This window comes from Salmo trutta, chromosome 13 (genome assembly GCF_901001165.1).
Source record: "Salmo trutta chromosome 13, fSalTru1.1, whole genome shotgun sequence".
Taxonomy (NCBI): domain Eukaryota; kingdom Metazoa; phylum Chordata; class Actinopteri; order Salmoniformes; family Salmonidae; genus Salmo; species Salmo trutta.
This window is the reverse complement of record NC_042969.1, coordinates 71,975,868-71,999,787: the sequence shown is the minus strand read 5'-3', so window position 1 is coordinate 71,999,787 and position 23,920 is coordinate 71,975,868. Positions and strand designations below refer to the sequence as shown.

The 23,920-nt window shown below is 45.4% G+C and overlaps 1 protein-coding gene across 6 annotated transcripts in view; it reads left to right on the top strand.

Moving 5' to 3' along the window:
* The window catches only part of LOC115206472 (unconventional myosin-XVIIIa), a 168,515-nt gene that overhangs the window by 66,857 nt on the left and 77,738 nt on the right, over positions 1-23,920 (top strand). For 2 of the 6 annotated variants that reach the window (XM_029773514.1, XM_029773513.1), the window contains exons 3-4: positions 21,407-21,494; positions 23,271-23,377. In XM_029773514.1, the coding sequence (XP_029629374.1) occupies positions 21,407-21,494; positions 23,271-23,377 (195 nt within the window). Of the gene's footprint in view, positions 1-8,533; positions 8,701-10,871; positions 11,122-11,911; positions 11,960-14,007; positions 15,565-16,732; positions 16,835-17,078; positions 17,142-17,951; positions 17,982-18,375; positions 18,442-20,062; positions 20,129-21,406; positions 21,495-23,270; positions 23,378-23,920 lie in introns of those variants that run through there. The other 4 variants (XM_029773508.1, XM_029773510.1, XM_029773511.1 and 1 more) reach the window with 4 other exon arrangements.

The following is a 23,920-nucleotide window of genomic DNA, read 5'->3' as shown; positions in this document are numbered from 1 at the left end:
GTTGTTCTTCTCAGACCATTTAGAAATTATATTTAAAAATTGTAGGTATATGATCACACTGGTAATAGATCCTGTGTTATATTACTTGTGAGGCACAGCTGAGGGAGTGTGTATGTATATATTCTGAACTAAAATATAAACGCAACATGCAACAATTTTAAACAATTTTACTGAGTTAAACTTTATATAAGGAAATCAGTCAATTGAAATAAATTAATTAGGCCCTATTCTATGGATTTTGCATGACTGGGCAGGGACACAGCCATGGGTGGGCCTGGGAGGGCGCAAGGTGCACCTATGTAATGATCATGCTGTTTAATCAGCTTATTGATATGCCACACTTTTCAGGTGGATGGATTATCTTGGCAAAGGAGAAATGCTCACTAACAGGGATTTAAACAAATTTGTGCACAGATTAGCTTTTTGTGTGTATGTAAAATTTCTGGGATCTTTTATTTCAGCTCATGAAACATGGGATCAACACTTTACATGTTGCGTTTATATTTTTATTCAGTATATAATTTTTTTTACTGGACTGAAGGACTGCATCTGTTGGTCAGTCTGAGGGGAGGGAGAGAGTAGCGTTGAGGCTGCTTCTCACACTGTCCCTCCGCTCTCCCTCCCTCTGCTGAGAAAAGGGGACACAGTCTTCCAGCTGATGCCGAAACTCAAGTCGCACTGCATTATTTCTGCCTCATGCACCAATTCATGTTGTTACTCCTATGACCAGAGAAAGTTAAATATTCCTTGATATGAAAAAAGACACAAGCCGCTAATAATAACAACGGCAGTTTATCGGAACACTTTGCTGTATTCAGCTGCTGTGCTGGTTGTAGTGTGAGTGGAAGTAGGGAGATCACACACTTTATGGCTTATAACAGTGTTGAATGAAGTGTTGACCATGCTGAGTAACAACTTAACATGAACGTACTCATAAAAACAGCAGCTCTTTGCTGTATTAGTTGAGTCTCTCTCTAGACATGGTTTTACATTTTTTAAATCTCACAGTATAAACTTTGCTGTGCGTTCGAGGATTCTTTTTACAGTCTACGCCTATGGCTCGAGGAAACTTGTGCAGACACGGTCTGATTGGCCAGCGGTAGGCCTATAGGTGCTCTTGATTTGCTCTGGGCCTGCCAGGTAGAGGGAGTTCTACTGTCAGATACATGAAATGGTCCACAATGGGAACACTGCCTTCCCGGAGCTAGGACTGCTGAATCGAGTGCACCTGCCGCCAACAGCACCAAACAAATACAACAAAATAGTGGGGGTTTTTGTAATCTTTTTTTTTTTTACCGAAATGTTTAGTGATCGACTAGGAATGCCTTAGAGATCGACCAGCTAACCAAACCATGTGAAGTGAGATTTATCTCCAACTGAGGAGCACTGGTCAGCAGAGCTTTGTCATTAACTGTGGGTGCCCTAGAATACCTGTTTTGTACTATTCTCCTAGACTAGAGGGCAGTATAATACCATAGGCTACTTTACTTACTGAACAATATATTCTTTGACTTAACTGGGTGTCCCAGACAGCCATTACCAGTTTTAAAAGAATATAGCCCATGGTTGTATATCAAACAAAATAAGTAGAGGGTTAAATGGTGTTAAATGTTAAATGAGGGTTAAATGCCAAGGTTGTGTAATGGCATGATTGATGTGTGTTTTGACAGGTTGACTTGCCTCTCTGGCCCTTCCTGCTCTGATTAGGCAGGCTTTGTGTGTTCACACAGAGAGAGAGACAGTGACCTAGATCTGCCACCCTGGAGCACAGTGGAGACATGGCGAGTGGAGCCCGGTCAGGCGTAATCTCTCTCCACGCTGCACCACGCAACGAAGTCTCACCAGACGTCTGCCTGCCTGTCTGTTTGCCTATCTGCATAACCATTGCACATACATATGGCCCTGTGTGAAAGTATTTGGGCTCAGCTCAAATGCAGTGTACTCCTATGAATTAGTGGTGCTGATGTACAGTACATGCTTTCTAATGGACTCACTGTCATGTGGATTTGAGGCACGTTGGTGCTCTTAACATGAACAGGGAAGTGTACAAAGTCATCAACTGTGTTTATGATAGTAAGGGCACAGACTGCTCACAGACTAGTTTTATTTCCTCATGTGTTTCATGCTGTTGCCAGGCGAGCTCGCTCATTCCACCCACACTGCCACTCAGCCGAGCAGGTACAAAACTGACTGATTAGGTGCCACCAAACGTCACATCGATAGCTAAAATGCCTGGCAAATGTAGATTAAACCTTCCTGGCAGGATATTGATGTTTATGAATGGGTTTTGCCAGACACAACCAGGGATGTAGTGGAGGGTAAATGCCGTTTACGTATCTTTTTAATTGTGAAATAATGTTTATTCACCTTTTTATCTTGTAAATGATTGTTTACCCACGTATTGCGTTCCCAGTGTTGATCAACGCTCAGAAGGCTTCTTTTTTTAAAATTTGAATTATTATAATTTTTTTGCTTTTGCCCTTTTTCTCCCCAATTTCATGATATCCAATTGGTAGTTAGTCTTGTCCCATCGCTGCAACTTCTGTACAGACTCGGGAGAGGCGAAGGTCGAGAGCCATGAGTCCTCTGAAACACGACCATGCCAAGACGCACTGCTTCTTGACACAGTGCTCACTTAACCCGGAAACCAGCCATAACAACGTGCTGGAGGAAACACTGTCCAGCTTGCGACCGAAGTCAGCTTGCAGGCGCCCGGCCCGCCACATGGAGTTGCTAGAGCACAATGGGGCAAGGAAATCCTAGCTGGCCAACCCCCCCTAACCCAGATGACACTGGGTCAATTGTGCTCTGCCTCATGGGTCTCCTGGTCATGGCCGGCTGTGACACAGCCTGGGATCGAACCCAGGTCTGTAGTGATGCCTCAAGAACTGCAAAAGCGCCTTAGACTGCTGCGCCACTTGGGAGGCCCTTCAGAAGGCTTCTTGATCTGAGTTTTATTCGCGCCTACCTCTGCGAACAACTGGAATCATGAATGATTCACCTATGCTCATTATGTTCGCCTGTTCCCCCGGATTTGTTCCCCCGGATTTGTCGTGTTAGCAGCGCATTCATTCACCACTCTGTCCAACAGCAAACTCCACCCACGACATAGGCCGAGAGGTGAAACAAACTTCCTCAGCCCAGACTTACAGTGGCAAGTAGCAGAGATGCTGCTGACAGTGGGAATTATTTTAAGATCCTTGACTCCTGCCGTGTCAACAGACATCCCCCATACAAACCCCCCCTGACTCTCGGAGAATGAGTGTACAACTGGTAATAGTCGCTGATATTTCAGTCAGATGTGTAGCTAGCTATATAGCTCAAGGGCTCTGGCTGTTCGGCAGGTAGCTAGCTATAACTAGCACGCTAGAAGTATGAAGTTACACGCTAACGTTGAACGGAGCCTGATCTCAACAGGAGCACTTGACTGAAATGAAGCTAGCTATAATCAAAAGATGGGCTACTATAAGTTCTCATAAACAAAATACCTTTTCTTTATAGAGAGTAGTGAGATAGACAGTGGTGAGTCAGGCTGCAATGAAGGAGGCAAAGGAAATACACAGAGAGGATGCATTGAAGCAAGCAGGGAGAGAGGGTAGTAGTACAATGGTTCCCAAACTTGGGGTCCGGGACCCATGTGGGGTCCCCTAAAATGTAAAAAGGGTCCCCTGAGAGAGTCTTTAATCTTATCAAACACATTAATAACTTGTTTCTCTTCAAATGGGTGTAGAATACAGCATTCTAGAGACAACTAAGGGCCTTTTACACTGTCAGAATTCACTTTAATGTCATTATGTGTTGGGACAGCCTGTTGGACCCAAATACTGGTGAAATACAGTATAAAGACAATTTAATATAATGTACACTGGACAACAATATGCATGCAACATGCAACAATTTCAAAGATTTTACTGAGTTACAGTTCATATAAGGAAATCAGTCAACATCATCAGTCCTGACTTACCACTCATGTATGTAGTAAATAAGTAGTGAAACACATATTATTGAGTAGAACTTGTAAGGTAGTGATGAATAGTACGTTTTTTTGTTGTGACGATATACTGTTGGTCACGATATATCTGTTAGCGACTAGAAACAATTGCTTAATAGGAACTATTTGAAATTGATGGTCCTTGAAAATAAATATTAGTGCTTGAAAAAGTACTTGAAAGTCCTTGAATTTGACTTGCCACTGTCTGAGCGAACCCAGTGTGTCACGTCCTGACCAGTATAGGGGTTATTTGTTATTGTAGTTTGGTCAGGACGTGGCAGGGGGTGTTTGTTTTATGTGGTTCAGGGTGTGTTTTGTGTATGTGTTTAGATAGAGGGGTATTTGATTTATTAGTCCGGGGTTTGTTAGTCATTGTTCTATGTTAGTATATTTCTATGTTCTATCTAGTCTTTTGTATTTCTATGTTTAGTTTATTGGGGTTGGACCTTCAATTGGAGGCAGCTGGTTATTGTTGCCTCTGATTGAGAGTCCTATAATTAGGAGTTTGTTTTTCATGGGTTTTTGTGGGAGATTGTTCTTGTTTAGCTGTTTTGCCTGACAAGACTGTCAAGTTCGTTTTGTTTTCCGAGTGTACATTTTCCCGCTGCGTCTTGGTCTCTACCCTATGACACCCGTGACACTGTGTGAGATGGAGAGACTGAGGAATGGGGAGGGGGGGCTCTTTGCTAAGCTAAAGGCCCCATACATTAGCTAAACAAGCAGCCCTAGCCAGAGTGGGCTTCGCCTCCAGGCTGGTATCATTACAACCTAGGTGCCTTACAGGGAGGGGTTGAACAAGGGAGGATGCTCTATTGTCTTGGCTGACTAGCTGACAGATGGTGAGCTCTATTGTGAACATACTGTACCATCATGGTCTCCTTGAGGACTGTTCAAGACAGATTTGGTGTGTGTGCTTGCAGTCCCGTGTGGCTCAGTTGGTAGAGCATGGTGCTTGCAACACCAGGGTTGTGGGTTTGATTCCCATGGGGGACCAGTATGTCGCTCTGAATAAGAGCATCTGCAAATGACTAAACATGTAAAATGTGTTTGTACTGAGCTAATGGTTTTCCTCTGAATACTGTAACAGGTATTATTGTGCCTTAGCTAACTACCGTACTGGCTGTGGCTATTCTTTGTATGAGTCAGTGTTTTAGGAGTGTTTAAAGACAAAAAACAAAACCTGACGCAAACAACAGCGTGTGTTTGTGGGCTTATGCATACTTTGTGTGTATGTCTCTTTTTCTGTTGTAATGTAAAAGACGAGTTGTGTGTGATGATAGAGGATTTATGATAGAGGATTTGGGCTAGAGGTGATGTGTAATGACTGGGTGATGTATTGTCTGTTAAGGTATACCGGAATCGATCCACATAACGGTATGGATCATTACAATCCTGTCTGTAACGATATGTTGATACAGTGCTAAATCAAAGTTCTACAAATTGGACTACTTCACTTTCAGTTTTGTTCTTGTCACGGGTGTAGTAGGGTAAAGACCAAGACGCAGCGGGAAAATATATACTCATCTTCTTTTTATTTGGTGAAGAAGGAAAACACAGAAAAAACTCAAACGAACTGGACAGTCTTGTCAGGCACACAGCTAAACAAGCACAATCTCCCACAAAAACCCATGAAAAACAAACGCCTAATTATAGGACCCTCAATCAGAGGCAACAATAACCAGCTGCCTCCAATTGAAGGTCCAACCCCAATAAACTACACATAGAAATACAAAAGACTAGATAGAACATAGACTAACAAACCCCGAACCACATAAACCAAACACCCCTCTACCTAAATACATAGCCCAAACCACATAAAACAAACACCCCCTGCCACGTCCTGACCAAACTATAATAACAAATAACCCCTATACTGGTCAGGACGTCACAGTTCTAGTTTGGTTGAGTATAAAACAATTAGAATGCAGAAATCCTATTAGTCCTATCCACTTAGAATTAATTTGTTGCCATCCTCGGTCATGAACTACTCATAAAATAGATTTAAAACATATTATTCAGAAATATAAAATACTGTAAAATACCACCATACAGTAATAAATAAGAAAAGTATTGTGATATGATATTTTGTCCATATGGCACAGCCCTCAGTTGTGCTAGGCTGTGTATGATGGGTGCCATGTAGAGGCTGGCCAGGACATCTCTGATGACAGACAACTGGCTGGGTTTCTCCCTCAGGGAACATCAGTCCGAGGCTAGAAGTAATCAATGTGTTTAGAAGCAATGACCTCGCTGCCATAACATGTTCATTACATGAACAGGGAGAGTGCTTGGCACTGATTTTAGAGGGCTGATTCCTCAATGACTTGTGATATTCCCCTAATACCCTTCCTAGATAGGATACCTTCTCCTGTCAACAGGCCTGGGCAGCAGATGGTCACAGTATTACAGAAGCACTCACATCCTGGTTCATACACACCAATCAACCTGGAAGTCTAGGGATTAGGGAGGAAATCAGTGTGTGTGTGTGTGTGTGTGTGTGTGTGTGTGTGTGTGTGTGTGTGTGTGTGTGTGTTACCAGAGCATGGGTCAATTAATTTGACCTTCCTGTCAATTGAATTGGGCGACATGGAATTCGTCCGGAGGGGGGACCGACTGATTCAATCTCTGAATTGACAGTAATTTTAATCAAATGTAACCCAGGTTTAGTGTTTTCAATGTAAACGTGTTGCGACATGTAGGGCATTGTTTCCCCTGTGGGTACTGTGAATATTGTGTTGAATACCATGCAGTTGAGTGTAGAGGGGGTTGGACATTCTGTGTGTGTGTCAGAGGCAGCGTGTTCTTCCTGTTCTTCCCTGCTGACAAACTCATACCTTACATTCCTCTTGGATCCTACTGTTTGCTATTCGTACAGAGGGATGGGAGCGCCGTCACACACAGCATCCAACAGACACACTTCCCAGCCCTCTCTGTCTCTCTTATCACCAGTGTTCTTTGGAACAACTTCTAGTTACTGTTACAATGATCATGTCATGAAATCAGGTCTATCTGTACTATACTGCACCACTGATCTATAAGGTTATTATGCATTAATACATGCGTTATACACAGCAGACAAGTAGACACACACACACAGACAGACACACACACACACTGCATGCACATTTTGCACACATGTAGTAGCGAGCATGCATGCTACCATACACACTAACTCAGTTACATCACTGTATTACCATGCTCCATGTTCTAAAATCAGCCTTGTGCAGCAGTTCCCACCCTTCATCCAACCACACCTCTCTGGCCAGCTTCTACAACCACTGTCCCTCAGCACTGCAGGCTACGCCTGTCCAGTATACAGTTCAACACTCATCTGCCCAGATTCCCCTCAGCTCACTCCACACACAGTTAACTGGATAACAGCCTAGCCTTGTGTCTTACTGTTACTAAGCTTTGGTGGCGCACATGACTTGGATTTTTGTCAGTTTGTTTCGATTGGTGAAACATCAGCTCTTTGTCTTTGTGCTGCTGCTCTGTCACACAAAGTACAGGCTGGTTTATATTTAGTGTTCTTACTCCCCTAGTGGCTATGTGAGGGAGGTGAAAACATTTACAAGGCCTTGAATAGGAAGTGTTGCCCTCCACTGGTGTTTAGTGATATAACATTGAGAATAGTACTATATTGAGAAATAGTTCAGATATTATATTAAGTGTCCCGAGGGCTTGTTTTGTTACCAGGGTGTGTGTAGATAATAGCATTGATTTATGTGCCTTTAGGATTGTATCAATATGGTATTCTGTGCCTCTTCCCTTAGTGACACTGCACCACTGTTTGTTTACTTGTTGACTGTTTATTACAGTTCCCCTCATCGAGAGAGAGAGAGAGAGAATGTGTGAGGATTGAAGCCTAATGTTGTACCCAGTGTGCACTACAGCATGCTTCCTCCCTGGTGTGAGAGTGAGGGAGGCACCAAGCCCCGTGTCATTTCCTGTGCCCCATGTGATAGCGTCAAAACACACATGCACCTTTAATATTTATTTAAGTTTTATTTTAGTAGTGTACCTTCAGGTATGTAGTACACACGCTCACAGTAGACTGACTAAAAACAACAGAACACGTATGTAGTACACACGCTCACAGTAGACTGTCTAAAAACAACAAAACACGTATGTAGTACACATGCTCACAGTAGACTGTCTAAAAACAACAAAACACTTTATTACACTACCATTATTAGACATCCATCACTCCTCATATTCACAACAGCGATTTGACACACACACACACGCACACACACAAACACTGACTGACTTCACAGGGGTCCCCACGGTGCAGCTGAGGAGACAGCAACTTCCATGAGAGAAAGGGAACGAGAGTGAGAAAGAGAGAGAAAGAGGGAGAGAGAGAGGGCTGCTAGTTGGCCTGAATTCTTGGGGGTAAGGTGGGGGGTTAGCCAGGGAACCAGGGGAGGCATTAGTGGCAGAAGTGTTGGTTCTGGGGGCCTATTTGTAGCTTCCTGGACCCTGGTATCGTGACAGCTGTCCCCTCCTTGTCTCTCTTAGAATAGTCAGCCTATCAGGGGGCTCCTCTCCCCAGCCTGTGCCCTGTGTGACGTGACGTGAGTCCGCCGGCTATCTCTGCTCTTTCTCACACACTACTAACTCTGGGTTGAACTCCCGTTACCTTCGGTCAGGGAAGGATTGGATCTGCCAAACCTAACTACACTATTCATCTTCACAGAGGACAGCAGGTAAAGGAGGAGCCGTGGTTCCAGGATTGTTGGGGGAAAGGGAGAGGCCTTCTGTGGAGGAATCTGTGGACTGTGTGAGCCGTCTCTGCCAGGGGCCTGGCTGGTAACACTATTTTTAGGGCTGACAGTGAGGGGGGCTGACTATCTCTCACTGCAAATGAGCTCAGGCTCAGCTAAGGGGAGCCATTTTGGCTCTGGAGATGCTAGCTAGCTATGCTAACAGCCTGTTGCCTGAGCCTTGGTGTAGTGTTAGCCAAAGTAACTTGGTTCATTTGGTTTGATCTGTGTGCTTTAGCATGTGTGCCAGTAGAATACTGTAATAATAGAAGTGAAAGGAGTGTGTCTGCCAGGAAGGCTGTGATGGTAGCTGTCTGGAACTGACTATTATAGGCAGATTGGGCAGAAGTTGAATGGAGCCTTTGTGACTTTGACTCTCGCCTCTGTTGGAAAAGTCACGTTAACTGTTCATTGTGTGTTGGTATAGTGAGCTATGCTATTAGCAATGCTGACCCACGGTCTTTTGTGGAAATTCCAGATTCATTTTTTGTGAGTTTCCTCGTCTAGCCTACTGTTCTGACCAACTGTTAAGAACAACGTTTGCCTTTCTGTAAGTTTGGATGTGGAAAATGGATCTGCTATCCTGTGATTTCCTGTGTAGGGCACATTCCCTTTTCTGTTGTATGGGGACCAGCCTGACCCTAGCCTATAGTACAATGTGGATCTGAGATGCCAAAAGAGTGTGTGCTGTTTCCTCTGTCAACACCAACTGGCTGCCCTAACTCTCTCTCAGTGGACAAGTGATTGCGCAAGATCAGTGTTAGTTGTAGACCCCTGAGATGACTGTCCCTCTTCCTTGTTTAATCAATTCAAACCACATTTCCAATAAGCTTTGTACATCTTTGCTTTTAATGTCAGCAGAGTCAGTCAGAAATCAGTTGTCATGTTTCACAGTGACAATTCTTCTTATTTTATTTAAACCATATTTTACCAGGTAAGTTGACTGAGAACACATTCTCATTTACAGCAACAACCTGGGGAATAGTTACAGGGGAGAGGAGATGAATGAGCCAATTGTACGCTGGGGATGATTAGGTGACTGTGATGGAATAAGGGGCAGATTGAGAATTTATCCAGGACACCAGGGTTAACACCCCTACTCTTACAATAAGTGCCATGGGATCTTTAGTGACCACCAAGAGTCAGGACACCCGTTTAACATCCCATCCAAAAGACAGCACCCTACACAGGACAATGTCCCCAATCACTGCCTTGGGATATTTTTTAGACCAGAGGAAAGAGTGCCTCCTACTGGCCCTCCAACACCACTTCCAGCAGCATCTGGTCTCCCATCTAGGGACTGACCAGGACCAACCCTGCTTAGCTTCAGAAGCAAGCCAGCAGTGGGATGGTAATAGACATTAAAGTCTGTTCCTCAGGCCTATGCCCAGAGATAATGAAAGCCAACTCTTTACTGCATTGTTTCAGTATTGTCAATACGGCTTTGTTCTGTGGTTATTAGCTATGTCCACTGGTGTTCTCCCAAAACAGTGGCTGAGTCACATTTTCCAGAGTGTCAGTCACCATGATATATCCAGTTTTGATCAAATACAATATTATTGGTCTGTGTCTGTGTTTGTGTAAACAGTGTAAACAGTGTTTATATGTATGCACAGTTGTGTGTGTGTGTGTGTGTTCGGAGGGAACCAGAGAGTCAACCTGGCTATCCAACCTGATGTTGGCCTCTGAGGCGTTATGCCCACATGGCTCCTCCTAAAAAAAGCCCTGTCCTGTCTCCCTGGCCCTTGCCTGGCCGAGCCTGCCCAGTGTCCACAGATAAGCAGCACAACTCAACAAACCCCCTGTTATAGACACGTTAGAGCCTGTGGTGGGAGAGCCAGAGCCAGTCTTCAGACTGACTGACCCCCACTAAAGCTCTCTGTTCTGGGGGGGAAATATCCCAAAGGTCATGTGTAGGTATTGCTGTATTGGTGTTCTGTTTGTTTTTTACTGTCACGAGGTCAACATTTCCACAAATCACTTGTCAATCATAACTGAATGGTTGAGTCTTGGTTCTGTGTACAGTATGTTCATGTATGTTTGTGTATCTTTAGGAGAGCCCTTACCCCTCTGTTGTCCCTCCCCCTCTCCTCTTTCTTTTCTTTGCACACTAGACTTGTTCACCTCACTTCCTGCGACACGTGGTCCTTCCACTGTCCCACTGGTTGCGGCCGCTAGAGTGAAGAACCAGTGATTTTGGCCTCTATTGTGAAGATCCACCCTTCCATCCATCTGTCCGTCCTTCTGTCCAGCTCTTCTCTCCATTCCTGCTCTCCCCCTTGTCCCCCCTCATCCGGCACAGCTCATGACATCAGCGCAGTCAACATGGCATTCTCATCACGCTTTTCCTTCTGGGAGCAAAAGGGAAGTCCTGTTCCGTTTTCCTCACAGCACGCTGGTGCCGCACTGCACGGTGTGGGGACATGGGGTGGGTTACGTTGGTGTCTGGGCCTAGTGAAATGTGCGCCCTGCATGTATCACACCTCCACTAAGCGTCCATTTTGGGGCTTGAGAGTGTCACGTCGAAAGCTTGCGGTCTGACAGCCATGCCTCTGCTGTGGTTTTCTGATGGTGTGCTAAAAGTAACCGTTGTCATCATATGCATGATCCAATGTCAGTGTTTGACTCACCATGGAAAAACCTTGACTGTAGTAATTTGCTTTGGCAAAATGACGAGCTCCGTGATATCGCTTCAAATACTTTATTCTGGGGGAGCTCTGCCTTCCAAGCTGGCTTTTGATTTTATTTAGTTTGACTCCCATTTTCTTTGACCATCACAACACATCCTGTAGCTCCACAGTAAACTGTTACCCAAAATAAAAGATCATAGTGGTAAATACATCAAAATAAACCCAAAGCCTTTTTAAGCAGGCCTTGTAGTTCTCATGTGTCACTATTACATAGACACTGGCCAAATGAATGTGGATACAGCTTAGTGTCTGTGAATAATATTCACTTTCACTTTAAAAGGACACCATGTGGTGTGTGGTAGATAGCTCTTCCACATAGTGTACATCCAGGTTTTCAGCATGGTGTGTGTTTTGCATGTTGTGCAGTGAGGGGAGTGTTTCCTGCAAGTACCCCTGCCGAGTGACCACTACTTCTAATTGTCGTAGGTTTTGACCTCAGTTCCTTGTCTTACCAAACCCTTTAGGTCAAAGAAGAGGTCAGACCACCAGGCTCCAAGATATCAAATCAGGGTGTAAGTTGACTGATATTGTTCTCATGTTGTGAAGCTCTAGAGCAGGGCTATTCAATTCCGGTCCTGGAGGACCGAAACACTTTTCATCCTCTCTTTCTAACCGTGGACTGATTAAGACCTGGGACACCAGCTGAGTGCAATTAACTACCAAGTAGAAAGAAAGAACAGAAGTGTTTTGGCCCTCCAGGACCGGAATTGAAATAGCCCTGCTGTAGGCTTAATCAGGAATCTGAGAGTATGTGACTAAAGGGATCATAGGTTTCTGGGGATTGGAGTCCATTATGGTATCCTTACAGCTGAGGAGAGGAAGCCACATCGGACTATTGAGATGTGGCTGTCAATGGCTGTCTTTTACCTGGAGGTTTGCCAGCAACACTGCTTCAACCAACTGAGCCATTGGAACCAGACACACCCTGGTAGCTCCTGACACCAGAAAAGAGTCTTTCTCGCCACGATAGGAGACAGTTACTAACAAGCCGATGTGAAAAGATTGTAGTTATTATTCTATTCTGGATGTAATGTCGCAGACAGTTACACTTTTTAATTTCACAACAAACCGGGATCAGCGCTGTGTGCGGTGTCTGTAATTGCTTTGTATATAGTATAATGCTTTCTTTTCAAATTACATTGTTTTTTCCTGAATAATCTGTAGCCTCTATGGAAATTGCAGCCATATCTCAATGTAGCCTAAAGATTAACAGACAGGCAGTTTATGAGGGCCGCGTGGCGATATAATATGCAACACGCACAAATATGAAAGATATTCAGCAACTCTTGGGGGACAATACTTTATTATTAAACCAACGTGTTTCTGACAGCCTGATGAAGGCTATTGGTTTTGATAATAAACAAGTATGTTTCTTGTCAACTTTTATTGTCCCTCAAGAGTTTATGAATATATTCCACATTTCCAGTTTTCTCTACTATTGCAGCTTGGTTAGATGGAGAACCGCAGTTGACCTTTTCCCTCTCAGTCTGAGAGCTCACACAGGGTTTTTTTAACACTTACTCTGCAGCAGTGCAGACAAGGAGAGAGACAGAAGAACAGTAGAGAGCCAGCAGGGAACCAGGCCTTGATCACCAGCCTGCCGGTATCCCACAGGCTGCATTCCCATTATTCAGCCTCCTGCCTGGGGGGGAACCACAGCTAAGCCCCCCCCTGGGTGCCATGGAGCCATTTCAGGTACTATAGCGACTGGAGCATAGGAGGAGGGGAAGATGAAACACTAAAGCAGGTTATTATTGCATTCAAGTGTTGTTGACCTTCATAAGTGTCAGTTAGCCACTTAGGTGGAGGTAGGCTCTGTCTGTGGAAGGCAGTGCAGTGTGTTGGGTTATCATAAGGCCTGTAGGACGGCAGGGATATTCAAGCATGAAATACTAGGGGAGAGATAAGAATGAGTGTCATTGGCACGGTGCTCAGTAGCGTGGAGAGTGAGGTCAGGAAGGACAGTGTGTTAGTGTGTGATATGCAGCTGGGAGAAGGATTCAGCACAGGTGTGTGTGTGTGTGTGTGTGTGTGTGTGTGTGTGTGTGTGTGTGTGTGTGTGTGTGTGTGTGTGTGTGTGTGTGTGTGTGTGTGTTTGAATGATATAGCAGGATTTTCTTGCAGCTAAGCGAAGGTGCAGTGTGTGTGTGTGTGTCATTAGATCTGCTATTAGAAGCGAGGTGCTGCAGTGCAGAAAGGCGGGCCAAGTCAGCACCCATAGACACCTCTGCTATCTCAGTCTGAAACCCCCACCCTCCACCTCTCGTATCAACCCACCCTGTTCTATTTCAGAACCTGGGCAGGCATGTGGCAGTTGGGTGAGCATAACAGCACGCTTGTCCAGGAGAGCAAACAGGACCTGTGATCCCTTTGGTCAACCATACATACAGTATCAGACGATCCAGACAAACACATGGCTGCTCAGATTAAGTTTTTGGTTTAGTAACCAAAGTGGAGTTTGCATATGCTTTAAGATAAACTGTGTGAGTTTACTTTAAGTCTGTTCTAGTTTCTCATGTGTCTTGCTGCTCTGCTCTCTCCCTCCCTGTTGTGTGAGTAGTCAGACAGCGACAGTGGCAGTATGAGTAGCCGCTCCCAGTCCGTGCCCAGTCTGGAGCCTGGCAGGGGCCTACTCCGCACCAAAAGCCCTGAGCCGGCCAAGACACATCCCGGGATCAGGGTCAGGAGTCCCTCACCACCCAGGGTACGCGGGGCTGTAAAGGTCCCTGAACGCTTCAAAAGTCTAGTGCCTCCGATCCAGACGCCAGCACAGCACTTCAGGAGCCCCGACCCACGCAGAGCTTCCATAATTAGCCCTGAGCCTGTGCTGAACGGGAACAGCAAGCCCAACGGATCCGTTAACGTCAGTGCCGTCAATGGGAACTCTGCCAATGGCAGTGCCAGACAGCCAGACCTGGACAACGATGATCCGAGCCTTACCCGCAAGAAGGTAGTGAAGGTGGTGCGGAAGGCACTACCTGCAGAAGAGGAGGATGCTCCAGCTCCTGAGCCTACCAAACCTGCCCCTGAACCTCCTAAATTGGTGCCATCGCAAGCGCCAACATCTGTACCCAAGGTCCCAAAGGTACCACTGTTCTCTTTCAAGCACGATACCATCAAGACGGAGGAGAAGGACGATATATCAGCAGGGCTGGCCAGCCTCATGGTCCGCGGGAGGACCAGGAACCGCCCTCGCACACGCATGGATGAGCCAGCTGAAAAAGAACAAGAGGAAGCAGTGAAAAGAGAGGAAAAAGAAGGCCCTAAATTGGTTGAGATGAAATCTATCTCTAATGTCGGCCCAGTTTCAAAACAGGAGGATCAGACTCCTGTCTCGGCTGCACCTGCTAAAGTTCATCCTATGGCTTCTAATTTGATCTCGGTTCCCTCCAGGTCTTCCCCCGCAGGCTTCATCCCTGCCTCAAAGCTTTCCCTGCTCTCCCCTCCTGCAGGTTTCACCCCATCACCAAAATCAGCCTCCCTTTCCCCACCTGCTGGGTTTGTACCAGCACCAAAATCATCCCCCCTTTGCCAACCAAATGGGTATGTACCAGCACCAAAATCAGCCACCCTTTCCCCTCTAGCAGGGTTTGTACCAGCCCCAAAATCTACTGCTGTTAGTCGTTCAGTTTCCACTGCAGCCCCCAAATCCTCCCCAGCAATTCCCCCATCATGCTTCATCCCACCACCAAAATGTCCCCCCCTTTCCCCTCCAGCAGGGTTTGTACCAGCCCCAAAATCCAATGCTTTTACTCCTTCAGTTTCCACTGCAGCCCCCAAATCCTCCCCAGCCATTCCCACATCATGCTTTATCCCACCACTAAAATCAGCCCCCATTTCCCCACCTGCCGGGTTCATATCAGCATCAAAATATACCCCCCTTTCCCCACCTGCTGGTTTTATCCCCTCTTGTAAATACTCCCCTGTCACTCCCCCTTCAGCATCCTTTCCCACCTCTAAGTCCTCCCCCAGTACCCCTCCTGCAGGGTTCGTCCCAGTCTCCAAGGTATTGCCTCTCTCCCCTCCTCCCGCCTTTATCATTCCCAAGGCGAGTGCCCTCTCTCCACCACCAGCGTTGATCCTGCCCCCCAAACTGCCAGCTGTGAAGAAGCCTGAGGTAGGCTTACTGTCCTCACTGCATGGACCACTTTTGAGACCACTGTGTGAAAAAACAGATGTTAATCGCTAATGCACAGAAAGCACTCTTTGCATCTCCATGATAACTAACTTCACTTATCTTGTTGAGTTCTCCACTTGTTAACAGAGTTGAGGCTCCATTTTGGGGCCACGATGATGGGCTCAACTCCCTATTAAACTTGTTTGTTTCTCCAGAACTTTCTCATTTGCACAAAGTCAGTGTGTTTCTCAGTTTGTTAAAGGGTGCAGTCTCATGGGGCTGAAGCTTTTGTTGCATTCACTGCTCTGATACCAGCTCCATATTTCTCTGAGTTTCTCTTGGGGGATGGAGCCTGTCTCACACAGCTCTCCTTCCTCACATGTTTCTCCTCTAAGACGCCAGGGCTGCTGAGACAGCTTCCATAAAAACAACAAGTTCAGTAGCTATTTTTTCCGACTGCCTCAACCCAAGAGACCCTGCTGTCATCTGCAGCTTGGAAGCCTTGTTTATTGAAGTTAGCCTGGGGGGGTGGGGGGATGGGGGTGTATCCAAAGGAGGAAAAAGCGTATTGGGGCGGAATGTTCTGTCGCTGTGGCCTGGAGTTCCATGGAGACCCGCAGAGATAATTATTGATAGTGACTTTGTCTTTCTGGGAGAAGAGTTCAAAGCCCCGCTGCAGCCACCATGGCAGGCGTTGGGATAAGAGAACTATCTACACATTTTGCAGATGCCAGATATGTTAAAAAGGTTTGGTCTTTTTGCTGGATTCTCGCTGAGTTTTGGCAATTACCGGCCTCTCAGGGTCTTTGTTTACTTGCTAGCCGACCACAAGCTGGCTTTGACTGCTACTGTGGCTATCGGAGTTTGCTATAGTTGTCTAAGGCTAAAGTTTTCTTGTGTATTGTTATCCAAGCTAGTTATAGTTTTGCTTGGCTTTGCCCTGTGCATTGAGATCTGAATGATTTCACTTCCAAGTGGGCTTTTGTATCCCTCGACTGTTGATTTGCTCACTGTCTTAGCTAGACTCTGGACGTCTAGAGCATGGCTTGTTGCGAGTTTGTTCAACATGGTTGTATAATTTCTTTATCTTATGGACTACTTGTATGTGTGTGTACATTACTTACGGCGTACTTGTGGGCGTGGATGTATCTGTGTGTACCATTTGAAGGTGGCAGCCTCTCCCCTGTCCTCTGTTCCCATTGAGAAGGCTTCACCGCAGAACAATTCATCAACCGTTTCATCAAAGACTACCCCAACCATAACCCAAAAGGTGTGTTTGCTGGTGTGCCCCACAGCATTCACTCAGTTCCCTGTTGCTATGCTGTGGAAGTGAGGTATTGTAACCAAGTGTGTGTGGGACTTCAGGATTGTTATGGCATCTAGTGAACATCTCACTGAAAAAAACCTTAATGTATTTCTGTTGTCTATGAAACAGTGTTGAATGTGGTCCGTTAGAATAGTGTGCTTTGATAGCCTAGTTTCATAGCTCAACCTGTTGATGATCTGACCTCCAGGAGGCACCGCTCAGTCCCACTGAAGAGGCTCAGAGACGCCTGGACAGGATCTTCAGTGCGCCTGTAAAGACCCACCTTCGCTCCTTGTCTCTCCCCATTTCTCTATTATTTCCACTCTCTCTCCCCCTCTGGACTGCCTAGATACATGCTTCTCTTTCACTATTTTAATCTTTAATTTCTTTCCTTTATTAATTTTAACAGGACACATTGATTAACATTCCAATAATGAATTTAGAGGTGCTTATTTCTTTTCCATTAACAACTTATCATGCTCTCTATCTCTCCTTTTCTCTTTATTTTCTTCACTGGATGTTCAATCTTTATCTTCATAGCTAATAGTAATTTGTCATTTTCCTTTTAACCACATTTAATTAAAAATACAGATTTACTAATTTGGGCCATGTCCATTGCCTGGCTACCCAAACGCCTTGCTCCGGCCAAATGCTACGCCACACCCACGGACATTAGTCTCTTCTCCACAATTAGTTTGGATCTGAGTACCTCCCCGACGATTTCTAGAACGCAAACACATTCTAACCCTTCTGATTGGTCCCAGAAACCGATGGATTGGGCCAGAGCCAGAACACACATGGGTAAAGCAGCGTTTTGAAAACTTGTCATTGGCTTTAATACACTGATGAGCTAGAAATGGTCCAATCGCTGATGACTTTGTTTTGTACAACCCTCTCATTTTCACTACATGTTACTTCATTCATGGCAGTCAAACTCTATTTGTATGTATTATAGATCCCCGTTAGCTGTTGCCAAGGCAGCATCTACTCTGCTTGGGGTCCAGCAAAAATGAAGGCAGTAATATACATCATAATGCAAATACAAAAGATTTGACAATACATTATGTGTGTGTTCCCTCAGGCCACTAGTCTACTACAACACACAATCCAGGTGTGTGTGTGTGTGTGTATAGTGTGTCTTTTATGTGTGTTTGTATGTGTGTTTGTTTGTACCTGTGTATGTAGCGAATGTAGAGCAGAGGAATAATACAATTTGAGTCGTCAGGCAACCATATCCATGCATGACTGGGTTACTGCGTTCTCATGTTCACTATTCATTAAACTAATTGACTGTTTGTCTATGCTGCTTTCTGTTGCCATTATTGTTTTGTCACCTGTCAAACTTTCACTGGATTTGTCAATTCATGTTTTATATTCAGTTTCTCATCTTTTTCTCTTCCTTTGTCTTTTTCTCTCTCTCTCTCCGTTTCTCTCTCTCTCTCCCTCAATCTCTTTCTTTCTAATTGGTGCTTGGCTGTGTCTATCTGTGGCTGTTGTATGGCTAGCTGGAGCCGGCAGTTTGTGCCTCAGCCCCGACCCTTTCTCCTGCCCCAGCCCCAAACCCCCCTCAGGTACTGTGGCCCCCAGGGGTCCCCTCTGGTGGCCTGGTTGAAGTGTGTGCGCGTGTGGCATGTTGGAATGTAAGCCTAGATTCCTCTTCTAAATTTCCCCTCTCTGACCCTGCTTGTCTATGTAAGGTTCATCTGTAATGGTGCTTGGTGTTTTCCCTTCCTCATTTGTTTTTGGAACAAAGCCGGTATTAAACGGTGATAGTGTCTAGATGCCTCCAGGGCAATCAAACAGACCTTGACCTGTATGGAAACTGACAAACCAACCCAGTGCATTTTTTGTTTTGTCAGTAGCATGGCAGTGGAATAGTCCCCTGATTAAGATGTGCTGCATGTTTGTTTGCCCCGTGTGGTGTGCAGTCGCAGTGTGGATGAATGGCAGTGTGTGTGATTTATGACTGGCAGGTGTTCCTGTTTCGTTGCTCTCTCTGTCTCCCCTTTATGACATGATGTGTCATGATGCATTAGCTCATCTCACAGACATAGAGCCTGACCTCTCCTCGTTCTTTGCCATCCCGCAGTTTTTTCTTCCCATCCCTCCCTGGTCTTGACCCTGATAACTTACATAATGTTCTCGTTACTTTAAATGGTAAAACACTGGCTTGATGATATCTGATAATGTTTTCAAATTTGTCTCAAAACTCTAAACGAAACTTCAGAGAATAATGAAGGATGAGTTAGTTAAACAAGATTCTCTGATCTGATGAAACCAAGATTGAACTCTTTGGCCTGAATGCCAAGCATCACGTCTAGAAGAAACCTGGCAAATACCATCCTTACGGTGAAGCATGGTGGTGGCAGCATCATGCTGTGGGGATGTTTTACAGCGGCAGGGACTAGGAGACTAGTCAAGATCGAGGGAAAGATGAACAGAGCAAAGTACAGAGAGATCCTTGATGAAAACCTGCTCCAAAGCACTCAGGACCTCAGACTGGGGCGAAGGTTCACCTTCCAACAGGACAACGACCCTAAGCACACAGCCAAGACAACGCAGGAGAGGCTTCGGGACAAGTCGCTGAATGTCCTTGAGTGGCCCAGCCAGAGCCCGGACTTGAACCCGATCGAACATCTACTGGAGAGACCTGAAAATAGCTGTGCAGCGATGCTCCTGACAGAGCTTGAGAGGATCTGCAGAGAAGAATGGGAGAAACTCCCCAAATACAGGTGTGCCAAGCTTGTAGCGTCATACCCAAGAAGACTCGATGCTGTATTCACTGTCAAAGGTGCTTCAACAAAGTACTGAGTAAAGGGTCTGAATACTTATGTAAATGTGATATTTCAGTCTTTTTTTATTTTTAATAAATTAGCAAACATTTCAAAAACCTGTTTTTGCTTTGTCATTATGGGGTATTCTGTGTAGATTGATGAGGGGAAAAACCAATTGAATAGATTTTAGAATAAGGCTGTAATGTATCAAAATGTGTAATAAGTCAAGGGGTCTGAATACTTTCTGAAGGCGCTGTATATCTCTCCATTCCAGCAGCTCATGGTTATGAGCGATGATGACATACTAGACATTATGTTTTGTGTTGTTTGGTGGATTGCTACCCATCTTTCCACTGTAACTCCGCTCTAACTATGACCTTTGACCACTTCTCCTTCCCTCACGCCTGCCGTCCTCCAGGAACAGGTGGACGAGGATCCCGTGGCCATCCTTCAGGTGTCTCACGCCGCTGCCCAACAACCCAAGGTCTGGCCTTTGCTGTGCCTGTGTGTAATTCACCCTCTCCACCTCCCACGTCCACCACTCCCACCACCGACCCCTGAAGTGCAGTGTACCCTGTGTGCTGTGTTTCATTGTGTTTCATTTACCCCCACCAATGACATCTGCATAGTATTCACTCAAAGCCAAGCCACTTGCACATTTGGCCCTCTTTCACCTAATTAGAACATTTCAGGGGAAAATCAACACTCAAAATTAAAGTTGTTCGATGGCACTTAAGATTCGTGGTTGTGTGGATTCCACAGGATCAATCATACCATCACATTTTGTCTCGTGTAGATGTCATTGCATGACGTCAGTTTTCCATTTAAGAGACAATGAGACAGACGCTGCAAAAAACTTCATCTGATTGTGGCTGATTATGCATAATTAAAAATAACATTGTATATAGGCCTATATTTCACACTGTGAATTTCAGACATTTTTTTTATCTGTGTGTTCTTTACTTGTTATTGTCTTGTTGTCATCCCTCAGGATACAGCCCATCCCTAGCATTCGGTGTGTTGTGTTGTGTTGCTGTGCTGTATGGATCGTGTATCCATTCTCTTCATACACCTCCCTCCCCTCACCCACCATGCTGTGTGACATTGATGTGCATCCAACAGTGTCTTTGTCCAGATTCGGTTCACTGATACTTCATGTTCTCTGTCAGATTTCACTGCCTCTCTTACACACACACACACAGACACATAGGCACACAGACAGACAGACAGACAGAGCCTGAAAGCGCATGTCCAGTGGAGTGTGAGAGACTTTGGGAAGGTCAAGCATGGTAACACAGAGCAGTCAGGCATTTCTAGGTGACACTGAGCCGAATTGGAGAAATGGCTCTCTGTGATTTGTGATCTGGGACTCCTTCAAATCCTAACTGCTTTTTATCTCTGCCTGCTCCACTGAAGCCTCTCCAGCGCCCTGCCTTTCATCACATGTACTATTAGCAAGTCCTCTGCATGCCCACTGTCAGCCCATTATTTACAATGCTACTATACATAACTGTGTAACATGCTATAAGCTCTCAACGCTAGCCTGATAACCAGCTACTTTAAACACACATGAGTGAATGTTATTGATGTGAACAGGTGTGTTTGTAGGGAGCACATGTCCTCTCGAGTCTAAAGCCTCTCTTTGGTTGAAAACTGCTGAGTGGTAGCTACTGCAGCCACAGAAAGGCCCCGTGAAAGGTAACCTGGCCATTGTTCTGCTGTGTGTGTATGTGACTGTTGTCTTCTCCACCATCTCTTCCAGGTGAAGACAGAGGAGCAGATAGCCGCAGAGCAGACATGGTACGGCTCAGAGAAGGTCTGGCTGGTCCACAAGGATGGCTTCTCCCTGGGTAAGTTCCTGCCTTACATCTTAGATCAAGAGGGGTGCAGAGCTCTGGCCCTGTTCATTTTTACCCTTGCTTTTAAACTATATGCTATTGTTTTTTCCTGATACCGTGTCTGTGCACACTCCAGCCAATAAGCTACAGTGCATTCGGAAAGTATTCAGACCCCTTAACTTTTTCCACATTTTGTTACTTTACAGCCTTATTCTAAAATGTTTAATTCCCCTCATCAATCTACACACAATACCCCATAATGGCAAAGCAATAACATGTTTATTTTTTCTGCAAATGTATAAATAAAGGAAAGACTGAAAAATGACATTTACATATGTATTGAGACCTTTACTCAGTACTTTGTTGAAGCAACTTTGGCAGTGATTACAGCCTCGAGTCTTCTTGGGTATGACACTACAAGCTTGGCACACCTGTATTTGGGGAGTTTCTCCCATTCTTCTCTGCAGATCCTCTCAAGCTTTGTCAGGTTGGATGGGGAGCATCGCTGCACAGCTATTTTCAGGTCTCTCCAGAGATGTTCAATCGGGTTCAAGTCCGAGCACTAGCTGGGCCACTCAAGGACATTCAGAGTCACTCCTGCGTTGTCTTGGCTGTGTGCTTAGGGTCGTTGTCCTGTTGGAAGGCGAACCTTCACCCCAGTCTGAGGTCCTGAGGGCTCTGGAGCAGGTTTTCATCAAGGATTTCTCTGTACTTTGCTCTGTTCATCTTTCCCTCGATCCAGACTATTCTTCCAGTCCATGCTGCTGAAAAATATCTCTACAGCATGATGCTGCCACCACCATGCTTCACCGTAGGGATGGTATTTGCCAGGTGATGAGCGGTGCCTGGTTTCCTCCAGACATGACGCTTGGCATTCAGGTCAAAGAGTTTAATCTTGGTTTCATCAGACCAGAGACTCTTGTTTCTCATGGTCTGAGAGTCCTTTAGGTGTCTTTTGGCAGGCTCCAAGCGGGCTGTCATACGCCTTTTACTGGGGAGTGGCTTCCGTCTGGCCACTCTACCATAAAGGCATGATTGGTGGAGTGCTGCAGAGATGGTTGTCCTTCTGGAAGGCTCTCCCATCTCCACAGAGGAACTCTGGAGCTCTGTCAGAGTGACCATCGGATTATTGGTCACCTCCCTGACAAAGGCCCTTCTCCCCTTATTGCTCAGTTTGGCCAGGAGGCCAGCTCTAGGAAGAGTCTTGGTGGTTCCAAACTTCTTCCATTTAAGAATGATGGAGGTCACTGTGTTCTTGGGGACCTTCAGTGCTGCAGATATTTTTTGGTACCCTTCCCCAGATCTGTACCTCGACACACGCCTGTCTCGGAGCTCTATGGACAATTCCTTCGACCTCATGGCTTGGTTTTTGCTCTGACATGCACTGTCAACTGTGGGACCTTTAATAGACAGGTGTGTGCCTTTCCAATCATTTGAATTTATCACAGGTGGACTTCAATCAAGTTGTAGCAACATCTCAAGGATGATCAATGGAAACAGGGTGCCCCTGAGCTCAATTTAGAGTCTCATAGCAAATGGACTGAATACTGATGTAAATAAGGTATATCTGTTTTTTTGTTTGAATACATTTGCAAAAAAATACATTTGCTTTGTCATTATGGGGTATTGTGTGTAGATTTATGAATAATTGTTTTATTTTAATCCATTTTAGAATAAGGCTGTAACATAACACAATGTGGAAAAAGTGAAGGGGTCTGAATACTTTCCGAATGCGCTGTATATCTCAATAAGTTAATTGTGTGTGTGTGTGTGTGTGTGTGTCCATAGCGACGCTGCTGAAGACGGAGGCAGGCTCTCTGCCGGAGGGGAAGGTGAAGATCAAACTGGAACATGACGGGACAGTACTGGACGTAGATGACGATGACGTGGAGAAGGTGAGGGTGAGGGAGGGACTACACATTCAATGTATTTTTACTTGATTTTACAGACTCCATCTTAGTTTTGTTATTGGGGCTAAACTCTAGTTCCTTTAGAGGGTCAAAGGAGAAGACATTGACTTTACTTGATTGCATAGACTATCTTAGGTTTGCCGTCAGGGTTAGGGTATAGGCTAGTCCGTTAGGAGGTCCATGAAGCAGAGATCGACCTGAGGGGGGCGGGTGGCATGTAGGGGAAATATCCAAGAAGGAGGGAGGGGGTCTTGGCACCCCTCAGTCAGCCCGTCTGGAACCAGAATCAAACACAGATGGTCAGCCAGGATGCAGACTGTACCTGGCCCAGGGGATTGTGGGACGTCTGTGGACAGGGGGACAGGTTAGAGGGGAACCGGTGTGAGTTTGGCAGGCCTCGATCAGGTGACTCGCACAGATATGGCACCAGGCCCGAATCACGGAGATATCTGTTACAGGACGCTTTAAAAACTGTTCTGGCACAATGCAGAAAAACCTCCCATAATTCTCAACATGCTGTCTCCAAGA